Source organism: Capricornis sumatraensis, chromosome 16 (assembly GCF_032405125.1).
Source record: "Capricornis sumatraensis isolate serow.1 chromosome 16, serow.2, whole genome shotgun sequence".
In the NCBI taxonomy this organism is placed as follows: Eukaryota; Metazoa; Chordata; class Mammalia; order Artiodactyla; family Bovidae; genus Capricornis; species Capricornis sumatraensis.
The window spans coordinates 18,619,265-18,643,199 of NC_091084.1; the positions used below are offsets into that span (position 1 = coordinate 18,619,265).

The 23,935-nt window shown below is 37.3% G+C and overlaps 1 protein-coding gene across 1 annotated transcript in view; it reads left to right on the top strand.

Moving 5' to 3' along the window:
- GUCY1A2 (guanylate cyclase 1 soluble subunit alpha 2) overlaps positions 1 to 23,935 on the top strand; it is a 474,198-nt gene that overhangs the window by 332,602 nt on the left and 117,661 nt on the right. Inside the window, exon 6 of the mRNA XM_068989029.1 lies at positions 14,996 to 15,139. Within this exon, the coding sequence (XP_068845130.1) occupies positions 14,996 to 15,139 (144 nt within the window). The remainder of the gene's footprint in view (positions 1 to 14,995; positions 15,140 to 23,935) is intronic.

Here is a 23,935-nt window from a genome sequence, read left to right on the forward strand (position 1 = left end):
CCAGCAACACAGGAACATAATCCTGAGCTTCAATATACAGTCATTCCAAACCCACTGACATCTCATAACACATTACTGGACACTTCATTGCACTCCAAAGAGAATAAATCCAGCTCCACCCACCAGAACATGGACACAAGCTTCCCTAACCAGGAAACATTGACAAGCCACCCATAGAAATCCACCCACAGTGAGGAAACTCCACAATAAAGAGAACTCCACAAACTGCCAGAACACAGAAAGGCCACCCCAAACACACGAATATAAACAAGCTGAGGAGGCAGAGAAATACCCAGCAGATAAAGGAACAGGATAAATGCCCACCAAACCAAACAAAAGAGGAAGAGATAGGGAATCTACCTGAGAAAGAATTCCAAATATTGATAGTGAAAATGATCCAAAATCTTGAAAACAAAATGGAGTTACAGATAAATAGCCTGGAGACAAGGATTGAGAAGATGCAAGAAAGGTTTAACAAGGAACTAGAAGAAATAAAAAAGAGTCAATATGTAATGAATAATGCAAGAAATAAGATCAAAAACATTCTGGAGGGGACCAACACTAGAATAACGGAGGCAGAAGATAGGATAAGTGAGGTAGAAGATAGAATGGTAGAAATAAATGAAACAGAGAGGGGAAAAAAAATGAATTAAAAGAAATGAGGACAATCTCAGAGAGCTCTGGGACAATGGCAAATGCCCCAACATTCGATTCATAGGAGTCCCAGAAGAAAAAGACAAAAAGAAAGACCATGAGAAAATCCTTGAGGAGATAATAGTTGAAAACTTCCCTAAAATGGGGAAGGAAATAATCACCCAAGTCCAAGAAACCCAGAGAGTTCCAAACAGGATAAACCCAAGGCGAAACACCCCAAGACACATATTAATCAAATTAACAAAGATCAAACACACAAAAACAAATATTAAAAGCAGCAAGGGAAAAACAACAATTAACACACAAGGGGATTCCAATAAGGATAACAGCTGATCTTTCAATAGAAACTCTTCAGGCCAGGAGGGAATGGCAGGACATACTTAAAGTGATGAAGGAAAATAACTACAGCCCAGATTACTGTACCCAGCAAGGATCTCATTCAAATATGAAGGAGAAATCAAAAGCTTTACAGACAAGCAAAAGTTGAGAGAATTCAGCACCACCAAACCAGCTCTCCAAAAAAAGCTAAAGGGAGATCCTGGAAAAGATGGCGGAGGAATAGGACGGGAAGACCACTTTCTCCCTCACAAATTCCTCAAAAGAACATTTCAATGCTGAGCAAACTCCACAAAACAACTTCTGTAGGCTGGCAGAGGACATCAGGCAACCAGAAAAGCAGACCATTGTCTTCAAAAACAGATTTTTAACCTTTGCTCTTAGGTTTTTGTTGTCAATTTTGTTCATTTAAAAACCCAAACTTCACTACCCAAGTTTACCTGAGAGCGAGATTACTGGCTTGACCACTCTCTTCTCCTACGGACTCTCCTTTTTCTCCACCAGGTGGCCTCTGTCTCTTTTCTCCCCCCTCTCTTCTCTATCCAACTCTGTGAATCTCTGTGTGTTCCAGACGGTGGAGAACACCTAAGGAACTGGTTACTGGCAGGATTTGTCTCTCTCCTTCTCATTCCTCTCTCTTATCCTCCTGGCCACCTCTGTCTACTTCCTCCCTCTCCTCTTCCCTGTATAACTCCGTAAATACCTCTGAGCTGGCCAGACTATAGAGCGCACATAAGGAAGTGACTACTGCCTAGCTTGCTCTCTCCTCTTTTGATCTCACCGCATCTCATTCCAGTTACCTCTAACTACCCCCTCCATCTTCTCTTCTCCTTGTAACTCAGTGAACCTCTCTGAGTGTCCTTCAATGTGGAGAAACTTTTCATCTTTAACCTAGATGTTTTATCATCGGTGCTGTATAGATGGAGAAGTCTAGAGGCTACTGTAAAAACAAAACTGAAGACCAGAAGCAGGAGGCTTAAATCCAAAGCCTGAAAACATTAGAGAACTCTTGAATTCAGGGAACATTAAGCAATAGGAGCTCATCAAATGCCTTCATACCTACACTGAAACCAAGCTCCACCCAAGGGCCAACAAGTTCCAAAACAAGACATATCACTCAAATTCTCCAGCAACACAGGAACACTCCCCTGAGCTTCAATATACAGGCAGCTCAAAATTATTCTAAAACCTTTGATGTCTCATAACCCATCACTGGTCACTCCACTGCACTCCAGAGAGAAGAAACCCAGCTCCACCCACCAGAACTCCAACACAAGCCTCCCTAACCAGGAAACCTTGACAAGCCACTGATAAAACCCCACCCACAGTGAGGAACCTCCATAATAAAGAGAACTCCACAAATTACCAGAATATAAAAAGACCACCCCAAACGCAGCAATATAACCAAGATGAAGAGACAGAGGAATACTCAGCAGGTAAAGGAACAGGAGAGTTGCCCACCAAACAAAAGAGGAAGAAGTAGGGAATCTACCTGAGAAGGAATTCCGAATATTGATAGTGAAAATGATCCAAAATCTTGAAATCAAAATGGAATCACAGATAAATAGCCTAGAGACAAGGATTGAGAAGATGCAAGAAAGGTTTAATAAGGACCTAGAAGAAATAAAAAAAGAGTCAAAATATAATGAATAACGCAATAACTGAGATCAGAAACACTCTGGAGGCAACAAATAGTAGAATAACGGAGGCAGAAGATAGGATTAGTGAAATAGAAGATAGAATGGTAGAAATAAATGAATCAGAGAGGAAACAAGAAAAACGAATTAAAAGAAATGAGGACAATCTCAGAGACCTTCAGGACAATATGAAACGCTCCAACTTTTGAATTATAGGAGTCCCAGAAGAAGAAGACAGAAAGAAAGATCATGAGAAAACCCTTGAGGAGATAATAGTTGAAAACTTCCCTAAAATGGGGAAGGAAATAATCACCCAAGTCCAAGAAACACAGAGAGTTCCAAACAGGATAAACCCAAGGCGAAACACCCCAAGACACATATTAATTAAATTAACAAAGATCAAACACAAAGAACAAATATTAAAAGCAGCAAGGGAAAAACAACAAATAACACACAAGGGGATTCCCATAAGGATAACAGCTGATCTTTCAATAGCAACTCTTCAGGCCAGGAGGGAATGGCAAGACATACTTAAAGTGATGAAAGACAATAACCTACAGCCCAGATTACTGTACCCAGCAAGGATCTCATTCAAATACGAAGGAGAAATCAAAAGCTTTACAGACAAGCAAAAGCTGAGAGAATTCAGCACCACCAAACCAGCTCTCCAACAAATTCTAAAGGATCTTCTCTAGACAGGAAACATGAAAAGGGTGTATAAACCCGAACCCAAAACAATAAAGTAAATGGTAACTGGATCATACTTATCAATAATTACCTCAAACGTAAATGGGTTGAACGCCCCAACCAAAAGACAAAGACTGGCCGAATGGATACAAAAACAAGACCCCTCTATATGCTGCTTACAAGAGACCCACCTCAAAACAAGGGACACATACAGACTGAAAGTGAAGGGCTGGAAAAAGATATACCACGCAAATAGAGACCAAAAGAAAGCAGGAGTGGCAATACTCATATCTGATAAAATAGACTTTAAAACAAAGGCTGTGAAAAGAGACAAAGAAGGCCATTACATAATGATCAAAGGATCAATCCAAGAAGAAGATATAACAATTATAAATATATATGCACCCAATATAGGAGCACCGCAATCTGTAAGACAAATGCTAACAAGTATGAAAGGGGAAATCAACAATAACACAATAATAGTGGGAGACTTTAATACCCCACTCACACCTATGGACAGATCAACTAAACAGAAAATTAACAAAGAAACGCAAACTTTAAATGATACATTAGATCAATTAGACCTAATTGATATCTATAGGACATTTAACCCCAAAACAATGAATTTCACCTTTTTTTCAAGTGCTCATGGAACCTTCTCCAGGATAGATCACATCCTGGGCCATAAATCTAAACTTGATAAATTCAAAAAATCGAAATCATTCCAAGCATCTTTTCTGACCATAATGCATTAAGATTAGATCTCAACAACATGAGAATCTTAATTTTTGGCACCCCTTGTTTCCCAAAGGTACTTTCTGTTATTTCTGTGACAAGCTACCCTTCTATTTAAACAAACTTGTTACCTGCTACTTGCTGACTTCTTTAACTAATCATTTGTAAACTTTTTTTTTCGTGGAATTTTGTAAAAGCAAAAAAATATAAAGTTATCAAGACACTAAAAAAAATAAAATAAAAAAAATAAGATTAGATCTCAATTACAGGAGAAAAACTACTAAAAATTCCAACATATGGAGGTTGAACAACACACTTCTGAATAACCAACAAATCACAGAAGAAATCAAAAAAGAAATCAAAATATGCATACAAATGAATGAAAATGAAAACACAACAACCCAAAACCTGTGGGACACTATAAAAGCAGTGCTAAGAGGAAAGTTCATAGCAATACAGGCATACCTCAAGAAACAAGAAAAAAGTCAAATAAATAACCTAACTCTACAACTAAAGCAACTAGAAAAGGAAGAATTGGAGAACCCCAGAGTTAGTAGAAGGAAAGAAATCTTAAAAATTAGGGCAGAAATAAATGCTAAAGAAACAAAAGAGACCATAGCAAAAATCAACAAGGCCAAAAGCTGGTTCTTTGAAAGGATAAATAAAATTGACAAACCACTAGCCAGACTCATCAAGAAGCAAAGAGAGAAAAATCAAATCAATAAAATTAGAAATGAAAATGGAGAGATCACAACAGACAACACAGAAATACAAAGGATCATAAGAGACTACTATCAGCAGTTGTATGCCAATAAAATGGACAACGTGGAAGAAATGGACAAATTCTTAGAAAAGTACAATTTTCCAAAACTGAACCAGGAAGAAATAGAAAATCTTAACAGACCCATCACAAGCACGGAAATTGAAACTGTAATCAGAAATCTTCCAGCAAACAAAAGCCCAGGTCCAGACGGCTTCACAGCTGAATTCTACCAAAAATTTAGAGAAGAGCTAACACCTATCCTACTCAAACTCTTCCAGAAAATTGCAGAGGAAGGTAAACTTCCAAACTCATTCTATGAGGCCATCATCACCCTAATACCAAAACCTGACAAAGATGTCACAAAAAAAGAAAACTACAGGCCAATATCACTGATGAACATAGATGCAAAAATCCTCAACAAAATTCTAGCAATCAGAATCCAACAGCACATTAAAAAGATCACACACCATGACCAAGTGGGCTTTATCCCAGGGCTGCAAGGATTCTTCAATATCCGCAAATCAATCAATGTAATTCACCACATTAACAAATTGAAAAATAAAAACCATATGATTATCTCAATAGATGCAGAGAAGGCCTTTGACAAAATTCAACATCCATTTATGATAAAAACTCTCCAGAAAGCAGGAATAGAAGGAACATACCTCAACATAATAACAGCTATATATGACAAACCCACAGCAAACATTATCCTCAATGTTGAAAAATTGAAAGCATTTCCCCTAAAGTCAGGAAAAAGACAAGGGTGCCCACTTTCACCGCTACTATTCAACATAGTTCTGGAAGTTTTGGCCACAGCAATCAGAGCAGAAAAAGAAATAAAAGGAATCCAAATTGGAAAAGAAGAAGTAAAACTCTCACTGTTTGCAGATGACATGATCCTCTACATGGAAAACCCTAAAGACTCCACCAGAAAATTACTAGAGCTAATCAATGAATATAGTAAAGTTGCAGGATATAAAATCAACACACAGAAATCCCTTGCATTCCTATACACTAATAATGAGAAAGTAGAAAAAGAAATTAAGGAAACAATTCCATTCACCATTGCAACGAAAAGAATAAAATACTTAGGAATATATCTACCCAAAGAAACTAAAGACCTATATATAGAAAACTATAAAACACTGATGAAAGAAATCAAAGAGGACACTAATAGATGGAGAAATATACCATGTTCATGGGTCAGAAGAATCAATATAGTGAAAATGAGTATACTACCCAAAGCAATTTACAAATTCAACGCAATCCCTATCAAGATACCAGCCATATTTTTCACAGAACTAGAACAAATAATTTCAAGATTTGTATGGAAATACAAAAAACCTCGAATAGCCAAAGCAATCTTGAGAAAGAAGAATGGAACTGGAGGAATCAACTTGCCTGACTTCAAGCTCTACTACAAAGCCACAGTCATCAAGACAGTATGGTACTGGCACAAAGACAGACATATAGATCAATGGAACAAAATAGAAAGCCCAGAGATAAATCCACACACATATGGACACCTTATCTTTGACAAAGGAGGCAAGAATATACAGTGGAGTAAAGACAATCTCTTTAACAAGTGGTGCTGGGAAAACTGGTCAACCACTTGTAAAAGAATGAAACTAGATCACTTTCTAACACCGCACACAAAAATAAACTCAAAATGGATTAAAGATCTAAATGTAAGACCAGAAACTATAAAACTCCTAGAGGAGAACATAGGCAAAACACTCTCAGACATAAATCACAGCAGGATCCTCTATGATCCACCTCCCAGAATTCTGGAAATAAAAGCAAAAATAAACAAATGGGATCTAATTAAAATCAAAAGCTTCTGCACAACAAAGGAAAATATACAAAAGGTGAAAGGACAGCCTTCTGAATGGGAGAAAATAATAGAAAATGAAGCAACTGACAAACAACTAATCTCAAAAATATACAAGCAACTTATGCAGCTCAATTCCAGAAAAATAAACGACCCAATCAAAAAATGGGCCAAAGAACTAAATAGACATTTCTCCAAAGAAGACATACGGATGGCTAACAAACACATGAAAAGATGCTCAACATCACTCATTATCAGAGAAATGCAAATCAAAACCACAATGAGGTACCACTTCACACCAGTCAGAATGGCTGCGATCCAAAAATCTGCAAGCAATAAATGCTGGAGAGGGTGTGGAGAAAAGGGAACCCTCCTACACTGTTGGTGGGAATGCAAACTAGTACAGCCACTATGGAGAACAGTGTGGAGATTCCTTAAAAAATTGCAAATAGAACTACCTTATGACCCAGCAATCCCACTGCTGGGCATACACACCGAGGAAACCAGAATTGAAAGAGACACATGTATCCCAATGTTCATCGCAGCACTGTTTATAACAGCCAGGACATGGAAACAACCTAGATGTCCATCAGCAGATGAATGGATAAGAAAGCTTTGGTACATGTACACAATGGAGTATTACTCAGCCGTTAAAAAGAATTCATTTGAATCAGTTCTGATGAGATGGATGAAACTGGAGCCGATTATACAGAGTGGAGTAAGCCAGAAAGAAAAACACCAATACAGTATACTAACACATATATATGGAATTTAGAAAGATAGTAATGATGACCCTGTATTCAAGACAGGAAAAAAGACACAGCGGTGTATAACGGACTTTTGGACTCAGAGGGAGAGGGAGAGGGTGGGATGATATGGGAGAATGGCATTCTATCATGTATACTATCATGTAAGAATTGAATCGCCAGTCTATGTCTGACGCAGGATACAGCATGCTTGGGGCTGGTGCATGGGGATGACCCACAGAGATGTTATGGGGAGGGAGGTGGGAGGGGGGTCCATGTTTGGGAACACATGTAAGAATTAAAGATTTTAAAATTAAAAAAAAAAACAACAACAAAAAAAAAAAACAAACAAAAAAAGCTAAAGGATCTTCTCTAGACAGGAAACACAGAATAAACTCAAACCCCAAACAATAAAGTAGATGGCAATGGGATCATACTTATCAATAATTACCTCAAACATAAATGGGTTGAATGCCACAACCAAAAGACAAAGACCGGCTGAATGGATACAAAAACAAGACCCCTATATGTGTTGTCTACAAGAGACCCATCTCAAAACAAGGGACACATACAGACTGAAAGCGAAGGGCTGGAAAAGATATTCCATGCAAATAGAGACCAAAAGAAAGCAGGACTAACAATACTCATATCCGATAAAATAGACTTTAAAGCAAAGGCTGTGGAAAGAGACAAAGAAGGCCACTACATAATGATCAAAAGATCAATCCAAGAAGAAGATATAACAATTATAAATATGTATGCACCCAATATAGGAGCACCACAATATATAAGACAAATGCTAACAAGTATGTAAGGTGGAATTGACAATAACACAATAATAGTGGGAGACTTAAATACCCCACTCACATCTATGGATAGATCAACTAAACAGAAAATTAACAAGGAAACACAAACTTTAAATGATACAATAGATCATTTAGACCTAATTGATATCTATAGGACATTTCACCCCAAAACAATGAATTTCACCTTTTTATCAAGCGCACACGGAACTTTCTCCAGGATAGATCACATCCTGGGCCATTAATCTAGCCTTGGTAAATTCAAAAAAATTGAAATGATTCCAAGCATCGTTTCTGACCACAGTAGAGTAAGATTAGATCTCAATTGCAGGAGAAAAACTATTAAAAATCCCAACATATGGAGGCTGAAAAACACGCTTCTAATAACCAACAAATCACAGAAGAAATATAAAAAGAAATAAAATATCCATAGAAACAAGTGAAAATGAAAACGCAACACCCAAAACCTGTTGGACACTATAAAAGCAGTGCTAAGAGGAAAGCTCGTAGCAATACAGGCATACCTCTAGAAACAAGAAAAAAGTCAAATAAATAACCTAACTCTACACCTAAAGAAACTAGAAAAGGAAAAAATGAAGAACCCCAGGGCTAGTAGAAGCAAAGAAATCTTAAAAATTAGGGCAGAAATAAATGCAAAAGAAACAAAAGAGACCATAGGAGCAGTCAACAAAAAGCTGGTTCTTTGAGGGGATAAATAAAATTGACAAACCATTAGCCAGACTCATCAAGAAACAAAGGTAGAAAAATCAAATCTATAAAATTAGAAATGAAAATGGAGAGATCACAACAGACAACACAGAAATACAAAGGATCATAAGAGACTACTATCAGCAATTATATGCCAATAAAATGGACAACTTGGAAGAGATGGACAAATTCTTAGAAGAGTACAACTTTCCAAAACTGAACCAGGAAAAATAGAAAATCTTAACAGACTCACCACAAGCACAGAAATTGAAACAGTAATCAGAAAACTTCCAGCAAACAAAAGCCCAGGTCCAGACGGCTTCACAGCTGAATTCTATGAAAAATTTAAAGAAGAGCTAACACTTATCCTACTCACACTCTTCCAGAAATTGCAGAGGAAGGTAAACTTCCAAACTCATTCTATGAGGCCACCATCACCCTAATACCAAAACCTGACAAAGATGTCACAGAAAAAGAAAACTACAGGCCAATATCACTGATGAACATAGATGCAAAAATCCTCAACAAAATTCTAGCAATCAGAATCCAACAACACATTAAAAAGATCATACATCATGACCAAGTGGGCTTTATCCCAGGGCTGCAAGGATTCTTCAATATCCACAAATCAATCAATGTAATACACCACATTAACAAATTGAAAAATAAAAACCATATGATTATCTCAATAGATGCAGAGAAAGCCTTTGACAAAACTCAACATCCATTAATGATAAAAACTCTCCAGAAAGCAAGAAAAGAAGGAACATATCTCAACATAATAAAAGCTATATATGACAAACCCACAGCAAACATTATTTTCAATGTTGAAAAATTGAAAGCATTTCCCCTAAAGTCAGGAACAAGACAAGGGTGCCCACTTTCACCACTACCATTCAACATAGTTTTGGAAGTTTTGGCCACAGCAATCAGAGCAGAAAAAGAAATAAAAGGAATCCAAATTGGAAAAGAAGAAGTAAAACTCTCACTGTTTGCAGATGACGTGGTCCTCTACATAAAAAACCCCTAAAGACTCCACCAGAAAATTACTAGAGCTAATCAATGAATATAGTAAAGTTGCAGGATATAAAATCAACACACAGAAATCCCTTGCATTCCTATACACTAATAAGAGAAAATAGAAAGAAATTAAGGAAACAATTCCATTCACCATTGCAATGATAAGAATAAAATACTTAGGATATATCTACCTAAAGAAACAAAAGACATATATATATATATATATATATATATATATATATATATATATATATATATATATATATATATAACTATGAAACACTGGTGAAAGAAATCAAAGAGGACACTAATAGATGGAGAAATATACCGTGCTCGTGAATCAGAAGAACCAATATAGTGAAAATTAGTATACTACCCAAAGCAATCTATACATTCAATGCAATCCCTATCAAGCTACCAATGGTATTCTTCACAGAGCTAAAACAAATACTTTCACAATTTGTATGGAAATACAAAAAACCTTGAATAGCCAAAGCAATCTTGAGAAAAAAGAATGGAACTGGACGTATCAACCTGCCTGACTTCAGATATACTACAAAGCTACAGTCATCAATACACTATGGTACTGGCACAAAGACAGAAATATAGATCAGTGGAACAAAGTAGAAAGCCCAGAGATAAATCCATGCACCTATGGACACTTTGTCTTTGACAAAGGAGGCAAGACTATACAATGGAGAAAAGACAATCTCTTTAACAAGTGGTGCTGGGAAACCTGGTCAACCACTTGTAAAAGAATGAAACTAGAACACTTTCTAACACTATACACAAAAACAAGCTCAAAATGGATTAAAGATCTAAAGGTAAGACCAGAAACTATAAAACTCCTAGAGGAAAACATAGGCAAAATACTCTCCAACATAAATTACAGCAGGATCTTCTATGACCCACCTCCCAGAATATTGGAAATAAAAGCAAAAATAAACAAATGGGACCTAACTAAAATTAAAAGCTTCTGAACAACAAAGGAAACTATAAGGAAGGTGAAAAGACAGCCTTCAGAATGGGAGAAAATAACAGCAAATGAAGCAACTGACAAACAACTAATCTCAAAAATATACAAGCAACACCTGCATCTCAATTCCAAAAAAATAAACGACCCAATCAAAAAATGGGCTAAAGAACTAAATAGACATTTCTCCAAAGAAGACATACAGATGTCTAAAAAACACATGAAAAGATGCTCAACATCACTCATTATCAGAGAAATGCAAATCAAAACCACAATGAAGTACTATTTCAAGCCAGTCAGCATGGTTGCTATGCAAAAGTCTACAAGCAATAAATGCTGCCGAGGGTGTGGAGAAAGGGAACCCTCTTATATTGTTGGTGGAGAAAAAACAATCTCTTTAATAAGTGGTGCTGGGAAAACTGGTCAACCACTTGTAAAAGAATGAAACTAAAACACTTTCTAACACCAAACACAAAAATAAACTCAAAATGGATTAATGATCTAAATGTAAGACCAGAAACTATAAAACTCCTAGAGGAGAACAGTAGTTTGTACTACTGCAAACTAGTACAGCCACTATGGAGAACTGTGTGGAGGTTCCTTTAAAAACTGGAAATAGAACTGCCATACGACCCACAATCCCACTGCTGGGCATACACACCAAAGAAACCAGAATCGAAAGAGACACGTGTACCCCAGTGTTCATCACAGCACTGTTTATAATAGTCAGGACACGGAAGCAACCTAGATGTCCATTAGCAGATGAATGGATAAGAAAGCAGTGGTACATATACACAATGGAATATTATTCAGCCATTAAAAAGAATACATTTGAATCAGTTCTAATGAAGTGGATGAAACTGGAGCCGATTATACAGAGTAAAGAAAGCCAGAAAGAAAAACACCAATACAGTATTCTAACAGATATATATGGAATATAGGAAGATGGTAACGATAACCCTGTATGTGAGACAGCAAAAGAAACACAGATGTATAGAACAGTCTTTTGGACTCTGTGGGAGAGGGCAAGGGTGGGATGGTTTGGGAGAATGGCATTGAAACATGTATATTATCATATGTGTAATGAATCACCAGTCCAGGTTTGATACATGATACTGGATGCTTGGGGCTGGTGCACTGGGATGACCCAGAGGGATAGTATGGGGAGGGAGGTAGGAGGGGGGTTCAGGATGGGGAACATATGTATACCTGTGGCAGATTCAAGTCAATGTATGGCAAAACCAATACAATATTGTAAAGTAATTAGCCTCCAACTGAAAAAAATAATATTGAAAAAATAAATAAAAACTAGGAATAATTATACCATATGACTCAGCAATCCCACTACTGAGCTTTTATGCTGAAAGTCACAATTCTAAAAGACACAGGTACTCCAGTGTTCACTGCATCACTAGTTACAATAGCTAGGACATGGAAGCAACCTAAATGTCCACTGACTGATGAATGGGCAGAGAAGTTGTGATACATGTATACAATGGAAGATTACTAGGCTGTAAAAATAAATTGGTTATATGGAAGCACAAAAGACCCTGAATAGCCCAAGCAATCTTGAGAATGAAGAATGGAGCTTGAGGAATCAATCTTCCTGTCCTCAGACTCTACTACAAAGTTAAAGTCATCAAGTGGTATGGTACTGACAAAAAAAAAAAAACTAGAAATATATACCAATGGAACAAGGTAGAAAGCCCAAAGATAAACCTACGCTCCTATGAGCACCTTCGCTTTGACAAAGGAGGCAAGAATATCCCATGGAGAAAAGACAGTCTCCTCCATAAATTATGTTGGGAAAACTGGATAGCTATACATAGAAAAAAAAATTAGAATACTTCCTAACACAATACACAAAAATAAATTCACAATGGATTAAAGACATAAATGTAATGCCAGAAACTATAAAACTCTTAGAGGAAAACTTAGAACACTCCTTGACACAGGACATAGAAAGATCTTCTTTGATCTACCTCCTAGAATAATGGAAATAAAAACAAAACTAAACAAATGGATCATTTAGCTTTTGCACAGCAAAGGAAAGCATAAAGAAGATGAAAGATAATCCTCAGATTGGGAGAAAATAATTGTAAGTGAGATAGCTGACAAAAACCTAATCTGTAAAATATACAAGAAGCTCATGCAACTCAATATCAGAAAAACAATCCAATAAAAAATGGGCATAAGACTAAAACAGACATTTCCCTAAAGAAGACATACAGATGACTAATAACACATGAAAAGATGCTCAACATCACCTATTATTAGAGAAATGCAAATCAAAGCTTCGATGAGATATCACCTCACACCAGTCAGAATGGCTATCATCAAAATATCTACAAATAATAAATGCTGGGAAGGATGTGGAGAAAAGAGAATCTCAGCACACTGTTGAGAATGTAAATTAATACAGTCACCATGGAGAACAGTATGGAATTTTCTTTAAAAGCTTGGAATAAAGCTACCATATGACCCACTAATCCAACTACTGGGTACATACTCTGACAAAACCATAACTGGAAAAGTCACATGTACTCCAATGTTCATTGCAGTACTATTTATGGTAGCCAGGACATGGAAGCAACCTAGATGTCCATTGACAGATGAATGATAAAGAAGTTGTGATACATATGTACAATGGAGTGTTATTCATCTATAAAAAGGAACAAATTTGAGCCACTTTTAGTGAGATGGATAAACCTAGAACACTGTTATGCAGAGTGAAGTAAGTCAGAAAGAGAAAAACAAATGTTGTATATTAATGCATATATATGGAATCTAGAAAACTGATACTGATGAACCTATTCCTAGGGCAGCAATAGAGATGCAGACATAGAGAACACACTTGTGGACACAGAACAGGAAAGAGGGTGGGATGACTTGAGATAGTAGCATTGAAACATATACATTACCATATGTAAAATAGATAGCCAGTGGGAATTTGCTATATGATGCAGGGAGCTCAAACCAATGCCCTATGACAACCTAGAGGGATGGGATGAGATGGAAGATGGAAGGGAGGATCGAGAGGGAAGTGACATATGTATAGTAGTAGCAGTAGTATTGGTCATTTAGTCATGTCTGACTGTTTGCGACCCTGTAGACTGTAACCCCTCAGGCTTCTCTGTCCATGGGATTCTTCAGGCAAGAATACTGGAGTGGGTTGCCATTTCCTTCTCCAGGGGATCGTCCCAACCCAGGGATTGAACCCAGGTCTCCTGCCTTGCAGGCAAATTCTTTACCACCCGAGCTACAGGAAAGCCCACATGTATATCTATGGCTTATTCATGTTGATGTATGACAGAAACCAACACAACATTATACAGCAACTTTCCTCCAATTAAAAAATAAATTTAAAAGAATTACAACAGGATCTGGAAAGACTCTTGACAGTGTCTGCAAACTCTTTAATTGTAAGATTATGGAGGGGTTTCTGTGCATCTATTTGTAATTCCTCAAATATAACCAATACTAATTCTTTCACTTAGGATATTTGTGAGGATTAAATCAACTGCGTGTTAAGCAGTTGATGCTATTAATGGTAGAGAGTATGAATTCAAGAAGTGTTCAGTGTTAGAATTATTAAGAGTTAAGAATAGGCTAGACAATAAATTATAGATATATCAAACATAGTGATACCTGAAATTAACACAACATTGTAAATCGACTATACCTCAATTAAAGAAATTAATACTAAAATAAAGTGTGGAGTATTTGGGGAAAACTGCAGAGAATTACTTTCCAGTGAAGGTCTACTTGAAGGTTTGAGGAGATGAGAGTGTCTTTGTAAAATATCATTATTTGGAAATTTTCCAGGCAAAATAGTGACAATCCTATTTTTGTGGAGGATAATTATTTTATATTCTAGTTTTTTTCTGGTTTTAATGATCATCTATGGTGATGTTGATGAACAAACAGCTCTGGATGTTAGTATTTGACTCTGCTATGATTACACTCAAGTTTTCTAATTGTTTAATTATTGGTGCTTTGCTGATACATTTTCCAGCAACATTTGTGATCACAGATAGTTAAATATTTCTATTTTGGTTCATTATCATACATTTGCTTTTAATTTGTCTGATTGCTGCAGGTGGAAACAATAGGTGATGCATACTGTGTTGCTGCAGGGCTCCATAGAAAAAGCCTTTGCCATGCTAAACCCATTGCTCTGATGGCCCTGAAGATGATGGAACTTTCAGAAGAGGTGTTGACACCTGATGGAAGAGCAATTCAGGTAAGCCTCTCAACAATCTTGTTTGAATAGTAGTGAAGAAGGTAAGAAATTCCCTTCTGAATTCTACTTACTATAGTTTACAGGTCTAGATAAGCCAGTTGCTTAAGAAGGAGGGATTACTAGAGATAACTTATAAATCCAGGAAAAGAACAAATGAAATATGACCCACACAGAATAGGAAAAAGTGTGAGAAAGACAAATTACCATGGGAGAAAAAAGTTAAAGGATTAAACCAAGGAAGGAACCTGCTGTCAGTGACCAGTTCACCCCCACTAAGGAAGGGTGATGATGAGAATTGGTCCTGAGAGATAATCCATAGAGCAAGAAATAAGAAGTGAGAAATTGGAGGACCTGGACAACTTTTTGTGGATAGTGTACAGGTGTTCTTATGAACCTCAGGGCTCAGGGTTACTTTTGAATTGTATTTTGTTTCAGAGCTTGAACGTTGGAACCTTCAGACTTAAAAAAAGAAAAAGCACAACATGAAAGTTGTGAGTTTAGTTTTACTTGAGGCAAAATGAGGACTGTAGACTGGGATATAGCACCTCAGATAGATCTGAGGAACTGCTCCAAATAGGCAGGGGCAAAGGTCAATATATATGTGATTTTGGTGAAGGGGGAATACATACAATCAAGCACATATTTTTTGGCAGATGGTTTCTGCTAGTCACAAGGAGCAATCATCATCATGAAGGAAGTTAGTGCTTTTCTAGATATGAGATACAAGAATTGGGCTAATAAAATCATCTCCTGAAAATATACAGCTATCTGAAGATCTGCTGGCCAGTTTTTTCCTGAGCACAGAGTGTTTCATTTCTCCTCTCCCCCTTGAACTCTTCAGGGAGTGTTGAAAATCAGCAGCTGCAGCAGCACATATTTCAGTCCTCATAGAGGTAGATGGCAAGTGCCCATGGCAAGTGCCAATTTGTGGTTGACAAGCTCAAGACTGAGGAAACGTCAAAAGCTGGAAAACGTAGTTTCCAGTGTATTGTACTCTTTGATGCTGATCACTGTCTGCAATTTGGGGTTTACATCTGAGAATGGATGAAGTCACCCAGCTATATTTCTGAAAGCACCTAATAGATCCCAGAAATACTTTTACTATGAATATGTATAAACCAAAATTTGTATTTGGCTAAGTAACCTTGAATTCAAGGCATCTCTTTAATAACAGTTCATCAATGATGGGTTAAAAAATACAGAAAACGCCTCAAAATATGAATATATTTCTAGTTTGGCATTATGGCAAAGTAGATACTCTGACTGACCGTTCTGAATGAAATTATTAAAATATAGTGTTAAATAATTTACAAACAGTAGCTTTTTGGAAACTACTAAGCATATTGCTGAACACAGATATATATAATCAAAATTTAAGAGGTGAATTAAAGTGCTCTATCATTAGAAGTGATAACAGGACACTAGAAAACACTATCCCTCCATGAGGAAAGTCAACCTCGATTCCGTCTTCAAAGAATTTCCACAGATAAAGTTCTCTAAAAACTGAGTGTCTAATACTAAATACAAAGCAAAATAAAACAAAGGGGAAAAAAACACACACTCACATAGGAAAGCAAAGTACTATGAGTAAGAACCAATAGAAACAGGAGATGAGAAGAACAGACCTGGAATGTTGTCAGATATCAAAATTATTGTACATAATCTAAATGACATTACTTAGTATAATTAAAGAAATAAAGAGAAGCTTAAAAATCCAAGGCTGGAAAAGCTAGGTTTGAAAATGAACCAGAGAATTTCTAAGTAATCAACACTATACCAAAACAAACAAAAATAAAAAATCAAGCAAATCAAAACAAAAATACTCTCAGAAGAGTTTAGAAGCAGATTAGATACAGCTAAAGAAAATATCCATAAATTTGTCTAGAGAATTAAAAATGGGGAAATATGAATAAAAGAATATAAAATATATAGGAGACATTTTAAGTTCAGTTGGAATTACTTGCACATGAAGATAATAGAGAAAATATTTTTTAAATTTCTCTGGAATTATTGAAAGACACAAATCAGGTCTCAGACACAGTAATCTTAAAGAATTCTACAAAAGAGAAATCATGGTAATTCAAAGCTATATCTTTCTTTTACATTAATGTGTTTTTTTACTTTTTAAATAAAAAGTATTTTAGCTTACTTTTAATGTTTTACTTCGTTTATACTTAATTTCATGATACATCTGCAATGTGCATAATGGGATATGTATATATTTTTGAGATATAGTTGATTTGCAATATTTTATTATTTTCAGGTATATAACATGGTGATTCAAAATTTTTACAGATTATGCTCCACTTATAGTTATTATAAGGTATTGGCTATATACTCTGTGCTGTACAGTATATCCTTGCATGCTTGTGAGTGCTAAGTTGCTTCAGCCATGTCAGATTCTTTGCAACCCTATTGACCACAGCCCGCCAGGCTCTTCTGTCCATGGGATTCTCCAGGCAAGAATACTGAAATGGGTTGCCATGCCCTCCTCCAGGGATCTTCCTGCTGCTACTGCTGCTAAGTCGCTTCAGTCATGTCCGACTCTGTGTGACCCCACAAACGGCAACCCACCAGGCTCCCCCGTCCCTGGGATTCTCTAGGCAAGAACACTGGAGTGGGTTGCCATTTCCTTCTCCAATGCATGAAAGTGAAAAGTCAAAGTGAAGTCGCTCAGTCGTGTCTGACTCTTGGCGACCCCATGGCGACCCCCTACCAGGCTCCTCAATCCATGGGATTTTCCAGGCAAGAGTACTGGAGTGGGGTGCCATTGCCTTCTCCAGAGATCTTCCTGACCCCAGCTTAGAACCCATTTCTCTATGTCTCCTGCACTGGCAAGTGGGTTCTTTACCACTAGCACCATCTGGGAAGCCCAGTTTATATCCTTACAGCTTATTTATGTAATACATAATAATGTGTACTTCTTACTCCCCTATTTTTCCCCTCCATTCTTCCTTCTCCCCACAGGTAATCAGTAGTTTTTTTTTCTATATCTGTGAGTCTATTTCTTTTTTGTTATGTTCACTAGTTTGTTTTAATTTTTAGATTTCACATTCAAGTGATAACATACAGTATTTGTATGACATTCACTAAATATAATATCCTCTGGGTCCATCCATTTTGTAGCAAATGGCAAAATTTTATTCATTTTTTACGTCTGAGTAGTATTCTGTAGTATATATATACCACAATCTGTTGATTGACCCTTAGAATATTTCCATATCTTTATAATTGTAAATAATGCTGCTATGAACATTGAGGTGCACATATCCTTTAAAATAAGTGTTCTGGTTTTCTTTAGCTATATACACCCAGGAGTTGATATGATGGGTCATATGATACTTCTATCTTTAATTTTTTGAGGAAATTCCGAATTGTCTTACACAGTTGCTACACAAATTCACATTTCCATCAACAGTATACGAGTCTCCCTTTCTCAACATCCTCACCATTTGTTATTGTGGTCTTTTTGATCAGAGCCATACTGACAGGTATGAAGTGGTTTCTCCCTGTGGTTCTAACTTGCATTTTTCTGATGACTAAGGATGTTGAGCATTTTTTTCATGTGCCTGATGGAAGTGTATCTGTTCAAGTTTTCTGCCCATTTTTAATTGAATTGTTTATATTTTGACATTGAGTTGTATGAGTTGTTTGTATATTTTGTTTATATATTTTATACATTAACTGCTTATCAATCATTATATGCAAATATTATATTATATGCAAATATTTTCTTTCACTCAGTAGATTAATTTTACATTTTGTCCGAGTTTTCCTTTGCTATGCAAAACCTTTTAATGAAACTAGACATATCTTAGTGAGACTGCTTGCTCCTTGGAAGAAAATCTACGAAAACCTAGACAGCATATTAAAAGGCAGAGATAGCCCTTTGTCGACAAAAGTCAGTAGTCAAAGCTATGGTTTTTCCATTAGTTATGTAGGGATGTGAGAGTTCGACCATAAAAAAGGCTGAGCATTGAATTGATGCCAAACTGTAGTGCTGGAGAAGACTCTTGAGAGTCCCTCGGATAACAAGGAGATCAAGCCAGTCAATCCTAACAGAGATCAACCCTGAATATCCATTGGAAGGACAGATGCTAAAACTTAAGCTCCAATACTTTGGCCACCTGATGCAAAAAGCCAACTCATCTGAAAAGACCCTGATGCTCAAAGAGACTGAGGGCAAGAGAAGAAGCAGATGATAGAAGATGAGATGGTTGGATAGCACCACTGACTCAGTGGACATGAGTTTGAGCAAACTCTGGGAGATGGTGAAGGAGAGGGAAGCCTGGCGTGCTGCAGTTCATGGGGTCACAAAGAGTTGGGCACAACTGAGTGACTGAGCAACAATGAGACTGCAGTGCATGAGAGAAAAAGAGGACATGATAAAAGACTATGGCGACATTCATCAGTAGGGAAAAGATGGGCTATTCAATAAATGTTTGGGGGTCAACTGGTTATCCATGTTAAAAAAATATGTAATTGCATCCCTACTTCATATGTCTGCACATAAATCAATTACAGGTTGATTAAATATTATAGGATATAGTATACAATTATTAATTTATAATCAGGAATTTATAAACTCAGTGATTTATTTACTAAACTATATATTTCATGCAAAGATGGGCTCGATAAAGGACAGAAATGGTACAGACCTAACAGAAGCAGAAGATCTTAAGAAGAGGTGGCAAGAATACATAGAAGAACTGTAAAAAAAGATCTTCATAACCAAAATAATCACGATGGTATGATCACTCATCTAGAGCCAGACATCCTGGAATGTGAAGTCAAGTATACCTTAAAAAGCATCACTATGAACAAAGCTAGTGGAGGTGATAGAATTCCAGTTGAGCTATTTCAAATCCTGAAAGATGATGCTGTGAAAGTGCTGCACTCAATATGCCAGCAAATTTGGAAAACTCAGCAGTGGCCACAGGACTGGAAAAGGTCAGTTTTCATTCCAATCCCAAAGAAAGGCAATAACAAAGAATGCTTAAACTACCTCACAGTTGCACTCATCTCACACGCTAGTAAAGTAATGCTCAAAATTCTCCATGCAAGGCTTTAGCAATACTTGAACCGTGAACTTCCTGATGTTCAAGCTGGTTTTAGAAAAGGCAGAGGAACCAGAGATCAAATTTCCAACATATGCTGGATCATGGAAAAAGCAAGAGAGTTCCAGAAAAACATCTACTTCTGCTTTATTGGCTATGCCAAAGCCTTTGACTGTGTGGATCATAATAAACTGTGGAAAATTCTCAAAGACATGGGAACACCACACCACCTGACCTGCCTCTTGAGAAATCTGTATGCAGGTCAGGAAGCAACAGTTAGAACTGGACATGGAACAACAGACAGTCCAAGTAGGAAAAGGAGTATGTCAAGGCTATATATTGTCACCCTGCTGATTTAACTTATATGCAGAGTATATCATGAGAAACGCTGGGCTGGAAGAAGCACAAACTGGAACCAAGATTTCCGGGAGAAATATCAGTAACCTCAGATATGCAGATGACACCACCCTTATGGGAGAAAGTGAAGAGGAACTAAAAAGCCTCTTGATGAAAGTGAAAGAGGAGAGTGAAAAAGATGGCTTAAAGCTCAACATTCAGAAAACTAAGATCATGGCATCTGGCCCCATCACTTCATGGGAAATACATGGGGAAACAGTGGAAAGAGTGTCAGGCTTTTTTCGGGGGGTCTCCAAAATCACTGCAGATGGTGACTGTAGCCATGAAATTAAAAGACACTTACTCCTTGGAAGAAAAGTTATGACCATCCTAGATAGCATATTGAAAAGCAGAGACATTACTTTGACGACTAAGGTCTGTCTAGTCAAGGCTATGGTTTTCCCACTGGTCATGTATGGATGTGAAGAAAGCTGAGCACTGAAGAATTGATGCTTTTGAACTGTGGTGTTGGAGAAGACTCTTGAGAGTCGCTTGGACTGCAAGGAGATCCAACCAGTCCATTCTGAAGGAGATCAGCCCTGGGGTATCTTTCGAAGGAATGATGCTAAAGCTGAAACTCCAGTACTTTGGCCACCTCATGCGAAGAGTTGACTCATTGGAAAAGACTCTGATACTGGGAGGGATTGAGGGTAGGAGGAAAAGGGGACAACAGAGGATGAGATGGCTGGATGACATCACCGACTCGATGGACGTGAGTTTGAGTGAACTCTGGAAGATGGTGATGGACAGGGAGGCCTGGCGTGCTGTGATTCATGAAGTCGCAAAGAGTCGGACATGACTGAGTGACTGAACTGAACTGAATTAACATACAACATGTCAGTTTCAGGTGTACTACATAATGATTTGACATTTGCATACAATATGATATAATTAGAAATTTAAATGAGAATAGAGAACTTTTTGGAGACTAGGCAGACCAAAACCTTTCATATCATAAAAGAAAATATGGAGACATTTTACTACATTAAAACTAAAACCTTTCTGTTTGACAAAGAACACCTAAATAGAATGAAAATTTAACCACAGCTAGGATAATTTTTTGCAATACATATAAGCAATTAAATATTATTGGTTAACCTCATCAGCATTCACATTAGATATATTAATAACACTATAATGTAGCTTTCCTACCTATGAGTTTGGCACAACTTTGAAGGTCTGACAGTGACTTAATAAAGTCACTGAGGAACTGGAGTAGCAGGAAGTTTCATACACAGCTGGTGAGAGTATAAATGGTATGACTTGCTTGGCATTAACTAGTAAAATTTAACTTGTGCCTTTCTTACAACCCAGTAATCCCTCTCTCAAATGTTTGCTCCAAGAAAGTTGGTGTGCATATGCAGCCAAAGTCACACACAAGATTATTCACAGTGATACTTTCATAAAGGCCCGAAAGAGTCTTGAGATAACTCAAATATCCATTTAAAAATAGAATAGATAAACTATGATACATTTATACCTAGTATACTAATACAGCAAAGAAAAAGAATGACTTCAGCTACTGAACATCAACATGGATGGATGTCAAAAACATAATATTGTGCAAAGGAAGCAAGTGATGGAAGAATCATCATCGTTCAGTCACTCTGTTGTGTCCGACTCTTTGCAACCCCATTGACTGCAGCACACCAGGCTTCTTTGTCCTTCACCATCCCCCAGAGTTTGCTCAAACTCATGTCCACTGAGTCAGTGATGCCATCCAACTTTCTCAGCCTCTCTCATCCCCTTCTCCTCCTGCCTTCAATCTTTCCCAGTGTCAGGGTCTTTTCCAGTGAGTCAGCTCTTCACATCAGGTGGCCAAAGTACTGGAGCTTCAGCTTTAGCATTAGTCCTTCCAATGAATATTCAGGGTTGATTTCCTCCAGGACTGACTGGTTTTGATATCTTTGCTGACAAGGGATTCTGAAGAGTCTTCTCCAACACTACAGTTTAAAAGCATCAATTCTTTGGTGCTCAGTTTATTTGATAGTCCAGCTCTCACATCCATACATGGCTACTGGAAAAATCATAGCTTTGACTATATGGATCTTTGTCAGCAAAGCAATGTCTCTGTCTTTTACTACACTGTCTAGGTTTGGCATTGGTTTTCTTCCAAGGAGCAATCGTCTTTTAATTTCATGGCTGCAGTCACTGTCCACAGTGATTTTGGAGCCCAAGAAAATAAAGTCTCTCACTGTTTCCATTGTTTCCCCATCTATTTGCCATGAAGTGATGGGATCAGATGCCATGATTTTCATTTTTTGAATGTTGAGTTTTTAACCAGCTTTTTCACTCTCACCTTCAAGAGACTCTTTAATTCCTCTTTGCTTTCTGCCATAAGGGTGGGGTCACCTGCATGTCTGAGGTTATTGATATTTCTCCCCACAATGTCAGTGCCTCAGATGGTTGCAAGAATGCCCTGCAGTGAAGAAGACTTGGGTTCAATCTCTGGGTTGGGAAGATCCCCTGGAGGAGGGCATGGCAACCCACTCCAGTATTTTTTTCTGGAGACTCCCCATGGATGGAGGAGCCTGGCAGGCTACAGTCCATGGGGTTGCAAAGAGTCAGAAATGACTGAGAGACTAAGCAAAGCATACAGCACACAGCAATCTTGATTCCAGCTTATGCTTCATCCAGCCCAATATTTCTCATGATGTACTCTACATAGAGGAGAAGGGGACAACAGAGGATGAGATGGTTGGATGACATTGCCGACTCAATGGACATGAGTTTGAGTAAACTCCAGAAGTTGGTGATGGACAGGGAGGCCTGGTGTGCTGCAATCCATGGGGTCGCAAAGAGACGGATATGACTGAGCAACTAAACTGAACTGAACTCTACATATAAGTGAAATAAGCAGGGTGACAATATACAGTCTTGACATACTCCTTTCCCAATTTGGAACCAGTTTGTTGTTCCATGTCTGGTTCTAACTGTTGCTTCTTGACCTGCATACAGGTTTTGCAAGAGGCAGATAAGATGGTCTGGTGTACCCCTCTCTTTAAGAATTTTCCACAGTTTGTTGTGATCTATGCTGTCAAAGGCGTTAGCATAGTTAATGAAGCAAAAGTAGGTGTTTTTCTGGAATTCTCTTTCTTTTTCTATGATCCAACAGATGTTGGCAATTTGATTTCTGGTTAAATGCTATAGTATTATAAACAATACTATAGCATTATTCTATTGAATTAAAATTTGAAACTAGAAAGAAAGGAAAAAATAGGTTATTTTGCAATACCTTTATTGAGAATGTGGAAAGTGAGGAATGATTAATACAAAATTCAAAATGTTGCTTATCTCCTAGGGAAAGAAAACAGTGATTGGATGAAGGGGCATGCAATAAGGA